We start from the raw sequence: 9,404 nt of genomic DNA, 5'->3' as shown, positions 1-9,404 counted from the left end.
GGCAGGCATTTGGGGAATTATCCTGGATGCTCACTCCTCCCTTACATCCAATCAAAGCTGTTCACTATCCCTCTTGCCTCTACTTCAGCCCCACCCCAATCCATCCTCTATAGCTAAAATATAAATCTTATTATGGCCCTCTTCTGCTCAACAATTTTCAATGGTTCCCTAGGGCCGCCATGTTAAAGCTTAAACCCAGTGGCTTGGCACCTACAATATCCTCTCCAGATTCATTTTACACCCCAGGTTTAATTTTACAACAGCTGAAATAACTCCTGATTTCCCAGTCACATTGTGTGTTCTCAGACCTCTGAGCCTTTGCATATGATGTTCCTGCAGGGTGGAATGCCCCGCTCTTGCTTATTGACACCAGGCATATTACTCACACTTCGAGTCAGCCCCAAGGCCACCTCCTCCTTGAAGATGGCCCGGCAGACTGAGGGACTCCTTCCTCAGGCTATTCACTGGCTCATGGCTGCAAGGGCACAGCCTTTTTTATCTGTGTTCCAGCACTTAGCACCATCTTTTAAATGTCTGACATAAGTTCCCCAGTGTCTGATGAGAGGGAGGTTCTGGAGTCCAAGTCCTGGACTTGGACTTAGCCACTTTCCAGCTGTACCCTCTCCGTGCGTTTCCTCCACTGAAACACCCCCTACCTCATGGTGCTGTTGTGAGGGTTGGATGAAGGTGAGAAGATGTGTAGGGAGCACCTTCCTGGCATAGAATAGGGGGTCCCACAAATGTTGGTTCCTTGTCTCCATCTGTTCTGCTTACCTCAACCTTCAGAGTACCTCTCTCTATGTAACTGGCAAAGAGAGGCTCCAAGAAATAAGATTTGGATAAATGACCATTCCCTCTCCCCACCCCCACCTCCCCACACCTCCAAGGCTTCTGCAAGGCAAATGCACCCCCAACTGAGGAGACACTAACCAGGTCTGGGGCTGCTCACAGGCTATTACTGTTGGGAGCTGGATGATCTTCCTCTGTGCACCAGGGGCCTTTGATACTATCCCTTCTCCATTACACCATCTGTTTAGAAATATCTGCCTTCGAGGTCCAGGCATAACTTCTCTTTCTCTGGAAAGTGCTCCCAGAGGGGGTCCAAACACCCTGATCCCTCCATTCCTGTTCTCCCACGCCACCCATCTGAGTGGTCCCCGACATTCATCTGGACTGACCCAAGCAGACACAAGCCCTGGACACCTTGGTACAATTTTATTCAAACTCCAGACACCCAGGCTTGGCCTGGCACAGAGGGTGTGTTCTTGCCAGTGGCAAAAAGTGATACAGCACGTTTATTAATACTAACCATTTTAATTTAAATTAATAGCATTTCTGGAAGACAAATGCAGTTGATAGAAAATATAAAAACTTACTGTACAAATTTTACATCACATTCAAAAAAGCAAGTGCGTGCCTTGTGGCCACAGGAGATGCTGGGTTTGCATACACTGATGAAATCCTGGCTAACATTGCAGAATTGCATAAGCTCCCTATCCAGCTTCACATTTATGCCTCCACCAGCTCCCAAATCAATACAGAGCAGAGCTTACAGGGCGTGGCACTCCCCTCTGTGATCACTGGAAAGAATGCCATGAGAAGGCAGAGGGATTCCAAGGCCCTGCACACATCTTTGATTTGGTGACATGGAGAGGTTAACTCTGCTGCACGCCGCTCATGACTAACCGGGAACTCACTGGGATTCGAGACCTCAAGTTTGATGGAGACCCAATGGCTGTGACTCTGGTGGCTAAAGGCCCTAGAGTTTTGGAGGTGAGGCGGGGAACTGGGGTGGGGGAGTCCTGAAGAACCAAAGCTTGGGCTCCACTCTCAGACCCCAGTGGGGATCTCCGCAGCCTCCAGAGCTCTTGCCGAGGAGGCTCTCCCAGCTTCTCTATCCCCTTCACAGTTGGCCGTGAGGGCTGAATTCACAGTATCTGCTGTCCTTTATGTATGCCCAAGGTAGACGGGGAAAGCACACAGAAGGGCAAGCACATCTTCCTAACCTCATTCACAGTCACTTAAATAGAGGAAGAAGGGGACCACATGGGGGATTTTCTCAGGCATTTCTCTTACACGATAGGCAGAGCAGAGGCTCAGGCCGAGGGCAGAGAGGCTGCTCAGGGCCTTGGAGCGGAAGAGGATGTCCCTCAGCTCTATGCTTGGGGTTCCTGGCAGATGTCAGTTCCTGAGGGGCAGGGACGGTGGCCACTCCCATTGCCAGGCCCCCGGCACTTCCACAAAACGCAGTAAATGCTCAATGAAAGCTTCCTGAACTGACCCATGAGTGTGACACATGAGAAAAAACAAAACCCAGACTGACTTTCTGTGGGCTGAGAGTCAGCACTGGGGAGGAGTTGAGCCTGACTTGCTTAGCTGCCGTCCAATCCTTGGGCTCACCAGCATGACCATGGATTCAGAGGGGAAAGGCTGAGGCTTGAGAGGCACAAACTGTAGCCCCTGGGAAGGTGAAGACCTGTGGGGAGGAGCTGCCTTAGCCAGAAGAGGCAGTCACACACCTTGTGGCTTTGGGTGGAAGTTATCTCATTAGATGGTTGACAGGGGTGGCCAAAGGCACGATGGGGAGAAATGAACAGTCCCACAGAGGAGAAGAGACTACATGGAGCTGAATCCAACTGGTTTCCAGCTCCTGACTTCCTCCCCGTACCCTGACCAGGAAAGGGTAAGGTGCTTATGTCTGGATTGCCGATGGACAGGGGTGCTGACGGGCAGTGGGCAGCCCAGGTACCTTGTGATGTCTCACAGTGTGCTCCCCATGCAAGAGTCGGTCATCGGGTGCCTGGCCTGGAGAGGGGAAGGCAGCCCACAGCTTCTAAGCAGTGGCTCATTTCATACGGTGTTTTGGCCAGACTTTGGGGAGGGCTCTGAATATTGGGAGCTTTGCTAGGTGGGTCTATGAAAGGGGCGGAAGGACCGCATGCCTCCCCATCTCGGCTCAGAGCATGGACATAGGTTCTGGGTCTGAATCCAACCACATCACCACTCTCATCGCCTTTGGTCATTTCTGGTTTTGGAGCCTAATGACAATGTCCCCTGAAGGGCTTCTTTGCCATTTGGAACTTTTTTCTGGGCAACAGCTTCCAATGAAGACAGGCAGGATGCTCTCACATCATGGACCTTCCCAAATCTAGCCCCTCCTTCTGATTCAAATGGACACAAGTAAAAGTCCTGACTTGGCGCTTGAGAAGGCTCTGAGGATTGGGGGGGCTTGCTAGGTGGCTCTAAATGAAAGGAGGGGTACGTGCCTCCCATCTTAGCTCTGAACATGGACAGTGAAGAAGCCAGGACTGGGCTGAGGGGTTTCAATAGGACTGGGGTAGAGGAATGGTGGGCAGTTCTGGAACTTTAGGATGACTGATGATGGATTTCTAAGGGGCCGGTCAGGTCGCCTTGTGGTTGGGAGGGTGAGCTCAGGGACCCATTACTGCTACTCCCTCTACTGACCGTCCTTGTTCTTGTGGATCAAGCCTTCTTGGTATATACACAGCTGCTGGGCTGGGCCTTAGCTCTGGGGTCAAATGTCAGTCAGGATTGGGATGTGTCTAAAAAGCCAAGGCCCTGCACCCATCTCCTTGGTGCCTCCTTGGGGGCTTCATGAAAAAAAACATCTCTACAGTAAGTGGAAACCCTGGCTAGCAACCACTGGATTAGTCCATATGTTAATTTGGATTTTATAAGGGCTGGATTACAGGGGTCAGAGGTGAATTCAAGCTCTCTGGGAACTGCCGACCCTCATAACCCAGCTGGGTTCCTAGCCAGAGTTTCCTTTGCAAAAGGAGGAAGGGATAGTGGCCTTTTGATAGGACAAGGGGAGACTCGTACAGAGGGAGATTCTCGCTGATAGGGTTTAGGGCCAAAACACAGGCTAGGTCAAACCTTGCAGCCCCCTGTCCTACCATGAGAACAGTCACAATCTCCATGCTTTTCTTCCTTCTGGCCCAGCGTGGACTCACTGCCTACAAGGGCTCCAGAGGGGATGGCCACTTCCACCATCCCAGCCGATGGTGCCAGCTCTCCACTGCACAGCTCGTTTTTATTATTACTTATTGTAAAACCTTGAGTTCACTCCGCAGAACATACATGTAAACATTTGCTGCCTGTCAGGACAGTTTTGGTTGTTGGTAATGTCATTTTAAGAAATAGCAGGTATGGCTCCATCTCCAGGACCCACGTATTTTTTGTGGACGAGCAGTCTGAATTGAGGACTCACGCTTCTGGTTTGCAGGACTTATGAAGGTGGCTGACGTTTTGAAGAGTGTTGCTTTTTGTTGTGGTGGTTGTTTGGCTATTTTAGAAACGCATTTAAGAAAAAAAAGAAATTGGTGGAAAACTGCACAGCTGGCTACATCTTTGGATTACTGGACTCCAGGACGCCCAAGCCAAACCTTTCAAACCGGGGTACCACTTTGCTGCTGTTAATGCTGCAAAGAGGAACAAAAACAAAGGTTATAGACCCGTTGGTCTTGGTCAGAATTAGGGTGACATTAGCTTAGGAGTGGGCCAGTTTCAGAAGCTCAGCAGAGGACCCAGCCCACCAAGAAGTGAGAATGATTACATAGCCAAAGGCCTTGGCAGAGCTGCTCCTGGTCATACCTGGCCTGGGGGAGTTGGGGCAGGGGTGGCAGCAGCAGCCACTAAACCTTGGCCACACCCTCCTCCTGGAGGGCAGTGGGACTTGTTCATTTGGGAATCCCCAGCACTCAGCATGCCCCATAACTACCCTGGGCTCATCTGAACTGCTTTCTCATTTACAGCCCAGGAAAGCTCTTGCTCCAGGTAGAATTGGGAGAAGAGAAACCTGTGCCCCTGTACTGACAGTGACATCACAAGCTTTTAGAAATGGTCCTCAAATACTGGGGTGCATCAGGGTTATCTGGAAAGCAGGCTGAAATGTAGGTTCTTAGGGCCAGCCTCCAGAGATCTGAATTCAGGTCTTGGGGGACCAAGGAATCTGCATTTGGTAACCAATGCAGTGACTGTGTGTGCCCTGTCGGTCACACTCTTGATGAATGCTGACTCAGGGCCTGGTACTTCCTGTCTGCCCTGGGCAGATGTAAAGAGAGTAAGTTGTGGGGGGAGGGGCAGAAGCTTTGTTTTCATCAGTGAAATTATTTGGAGACAGGCCCCCACCTTTTGCTTCAGGATGACATTCCTGAGTGTGCCCCTGAGTGCGCCCCTGAGTGCATGGTCCTTCCAAATTGGTGTCTCACGGCAACAGGACTTTGGGTGTCTACCACACCCCTCCAGAGGGTATGGCCCTGGGCAGTTCTGAAATCATCTCACTTCTTATGGGACAAGATTATTCCTGAAGGTTAACGGCTTAGCAAAACCCCTCCTCCTGTACTTTGGTTGGCAGGGTGGGGGTGGGGAATAGATTTCACTGAGCTGTTAGTAGGGAGAGAGGCCCACCCAAACAAAAATGGTACCACCCCACAGAAGAAGAGCTAGAGAGAAAGAAGTCGCATCCACGTAGGTGGCTCCGGAGGGGATTTGTTAGGGGATCCTCCATGGAGATCAGTTACTCAGGCACGCACAGGCCGTGGAGAGGGAGGGGCCAGTTTTAAAAACAAAGCAAAAGAAGTCTCAGGAGAGAAGATTGGAGCAGCAGAGATGGTTTCCCCGGGGTTAGTGCCAGCATTTCAGTTTGCGTTTGAGCAGAAGTCCCGTTGCGGTGTGACGATTAGGAGGGAGAAAGCCCCGGGCACATGCGAACAGCCAGGCCTACAACCTACGGGAGGAAAGAGAAAAGGGGAGAGTAGTGTAAGAACCGAGCCCCACAGGGGTGGAGGGAGTGGCGTAGGCCTGGCCAGGTTAGGGGGCAGGGGACCCTCCTTCCCTGAAGAGAAAGAAAGGGGTGGCCCAGTTCTATTCCAGGCTCAGCAGCAGAGCGAGCCTGGAAGGAAGAGAGCCTGGCACAAAGAACCTTCCCTGGGCTCCCCAGGGCCGACAGGCCCACTGCCCTATAATCCTTGAATGTCAAAACTGACTTCCTGGAGTTCACAATTTCTGCTCACTGCAGTTCTTTCTTTAAGCTCTGGCCAGAAGGCACCGTAGGGACTTGGACGATGATTCCAGTTCTTTCCCACCTGACAAGCCATCGTCTGCCACAGAATGTGAGCAGAGGCCCTGCCACCTGCTGTGGGTCTTCTCTCAGCCCAGCAAGAAAAATACAGACCTACAGGGCCCTTGCTGGTGAGCATTTCAGCTGCAAAAACATCAACTGGTTTATGAGGAAAACACATGCAAAGATGGGGCAGCGGGATGCAGAGACAGAGCAGGAAGCAGGGTACGCAGAGGGGTGACTGCAAACGGGCAGAGACTAAGAGAAATAACAGAAGACACACTATTCCTCCAGAACTGGACAGGAGTTCTTAAAGTCAGAGTGACCGTAGCGTCCTTTCCCGTAGTAGCGGCTCCGCCAGCGACTGGGAGCGCCCCGCAACCATTTCGCCAGGTGTGGGAAGAGCACAGTGCAGCAGGTGATGGAGTCGGCACCCCGTGTGGTCGCGGAAAGGTGGAAGAGGAGCCGCAGGAACCAGGATGGCGGGGAGAGGGGGAGAAGACAGGATAGGCCAGCGTATCAGCCACCCCCCAGCAAAATAAAAAAGCAACAAGACCAATGAAAAAGAAAAGAGAAAATGAGAATTAGAGGCTGAGTGTGTAGAAGTAAAAATCGTGAACAGGAAGCTTTGACATAGACTCATTCAGGTATGCGGGCGTTCTTCCTTTTAAGAGGCTAAAATTGATCGTTTTGGGCCAGAAACAACCCGCATCTGTAACTCAGTTTCCCACCTGTATATGATCTTTAGGGAACCTGGAATGATTTCCTGAATGCCAGCACCTACCTAGCACAGCCTTCTCTTCTGTAGATGATAAAACCAGGGACCAGACTGTAAATGAGTTACCCAAGATCTGACAAACCAGATCCTTGAACTTGCAATTCTAGGGGAACCCCAGGCTCCTGGTCTCTGCTGGGACAGCTCCCATTCAAAAACTAGCTCTAATAACCCCTTTCTGGAGATCCCCCTTTAAGCTCCCTGGGTGGGCAGAGAGGACCCCGCCTGTGTTCCCAGAGGCTGTGCTTTTTCTCAGAACTCAGTATGTTGTAATTATTGCCTCACCCATCAAATGTTTATTGAGCAACTGCTATGTTCCCGGGACTGTGGTAGCTGGGAATACAGAGGTGATGAGAATGTTGCTGCATTGACTTATAGTGTGTGTCTGCTTGTCTTTATCCCCAATTAGGCTGTAAACCCCCTGCTGGCTGAAGCCTGGTCTTGGCCTTCTGTCTCCCCAGGTGTGTAGCAGGTACTCAGCAAGAGCTGGGTAAAACTCACACCTCTAATGGCAACATTCTGTTACCCCCTATTGGACTCTGACCCATCTTAAGAACGAAACATTGAATCTAATATTGCATTATAAAATAAAGTAATCCCTAACCACAAATTTGTCAATCTTCTAGACCGTCTCTGACACTGGCCTAATCAGCAACGTTTACCGTATTTTTTCATGTTCTCCTACTTGTGTCCTCTGGTAAGAAGACCCATTCTGGACATACCTTCACTTGAAGCTTGAAGCTGGTTTGGTTTGTTTTCAAGACAAGGTCTGGCAAACGATACGTAAGCCAAATCTGACCACAAAATAGTTTTGGCTATTTTAAAGAGTTGTTAAATAAATAACAAAACAAAAACAAAGAACATGTGACAGAGACCATTAAGACCCACGAAACTAAAATATTTACTATCTGGCCCTTTCTAGAATAAGAGGAGAGTTGCTGCCATCACACACCTGGGCAGCAGGTGTGAGACCCAGGTGCAGCTCTGGGAGCTCAGCGATGTGACTGCAGGTCCCCCCTGCCACACACACAGTGACTGGTGCCTCAGGGACGATGTTGGGTGTCAGGGTGGATAGGGTCTTGCACCATACATCAAGAGCAGTTCCACTTTACCTGTTTATATATTGAGACTGCATGAGATCTCACTTTTAGAAAGTGCCTTGTGCCTTAAAAACAGTTTAAAACCATTCATCTCATCCAGGGGTCCAGCCACATATGGCCCACCACCTGTTTCTATACCATGCACAAACTAAGAATGGTTTCTACCTTTTTAAATGGTTAGGGAGAAAACAATCGAAAAGTATTTTATGACATGTAAGAATTACATGAAATTCACATTTCAGCATCCATAAATAAAGTTTGATTGGAGCACAGCCAGCCTGTTCCTGCGCCAAACAGCAGAGCTGAGTTTCCGGGACAGAGGCCGTATATGGTGGTGTCACCACTCTGCACTGCTGCTGGGCGCATCGCAAATCCTGGGACAGGAGCTGTAACTTGACATTTCCTCTTAGCCCGCAAAGGCTGAAATACTTCCCAAGTGGCCCTTTACAAGTTTGCGTATCCCCATTCTAGCCCAACCCCCACTTCTTAAAGCTCTGGAAACTGAGGCCTGCAACAAGGAAGGACTTTCCCACATTCTCACAGTGGGTTTGTGACAGGGCAGAGGTCTGTAAGTGTCCTGGCAGAGTGGGTCACAGGGACAAAGGAAAAAGGGAATGAGATAGAACTGAGGAGATGACAGTGGTCTCCTGCCTGGTGGAGATCACCCTTGCACCAAGAGGTACAAAGGACTGTGATTAAACAGAAGCAGAGATGGGCGGCCAGCATCGAAGTTCCACATAAACCCTACCCATGTGGTCCCCATAACGGGTGGCTCATTTCAAGAATAGAAAGTTCTGTCTTGAGTCTCAACATTTTAAACAATAGCCACTCTGCTGGTTTTGTTGATGTTCCACACCCATGTTGCTCTGACCTCCAACTGGCCCCGCTGGCCCTGCCCTAGGCAGAAGCTCCTGGGCTGGGCCCAGCCTGGGTACAGTGTCAGCACCGCGCTGATAACAGGGATGTAGAGGTTTTCATAGAGCAGAACTAGAGGTGCTCTTCTGTCAAAAAGAGTCTGCAAACTAAACATGGTGAATGAGGTCCGGCTATCATTTAGGTGAGGGGATGAGTCGCCTCTGGCCAATCTGCTTGGGGTTTTCAGCAAAGTCTTGGGCACACAGGGCAAATGGTACCCTCTAAGACTCTGGGTGAGGCTGCCAAGGCCTGGCTGGCAGGTTTGGTTCACCAAGGGGGTACTTACTCAGCAGATTTCCAGAAATGCCCAGGGTGGGAGAGCCGCCGGTTCAGCTTGGGCAGTTTCTCCAGCATGTCCATCAGCAGGGTGATGCTGGGCCTCTCCTGCAGGTCAAAAGCCCAGCAGGCAGATAGGATCTCCTGTGAGCAGAGCTGGCATTAGTGGCTATGACAGCTGGCAGAGAGGGAGGAGGGTACAGCTGGGTCCCTCTGCACAGGATCCCTTCAATGCTCTCAAGTAACCCTCAGTTGG

The 9,404-nt window shown here is 50.5% G+C and overlaps 1 protein-coding gene across 5 annotated transcripts in view; it reads right to left on the bottom strand.

The window, feature by feature from the left end:
- Positions 1–1,200: 1,200 nt before the first annotated feature.
- The window catches only part of KSR1 (kinase suppressor of ras 1), a 157,425-nt gene continuing 149,221 nt past the window's right edge, over positions 1,201–9,404 (bottom strand). For 3 of the 5 annotated variants that reach the window (XM_025041574.1, XM_025041575.1, XM_015599294.2), the window contains 2 exons: positions 9,159–9,292; positions 1,201–4,442 (listed from right to left, as the gene is read on the bottom strand). In XM_025041574.1, the coding sequence (XP_024897342.1) occupies positions 4,364–4,442; positions 9,159–9,292 (213 nt within the window). In that variant the 3' untranslated portion in view covers positions 1,201–4,363. Of the gene's footprint in view, positions 4,443–9,154; positions 9,293–9,404 lie in introns of those variants that run through there. The other 2 variants (XM_025041576.1, XM_015599296.1) reach the window with 1 other exon arrangement.

Source organism: Pteropus alecto, unplaced genomic scaffold (assembly GCF_000325575.1).
Source record: "Pteropus alecto unplaced genomic scaffold, ASM32557v1 scaffold98, whole genome shotgun sequence".
In the NCBI taxonomy this organism is placed as follows: domain Eukaryota; kingdom Metazoa; phylum Chordata; class Mammalia; order Chiroptera; family Pteropodidae; genus Pteropus; species Pteropus alecto.
The sequence above is the reverse complement of the archived record's forward strand: the minus strand, read 5'-3'. Positions and strand labels throughout refer to the sequence as shown.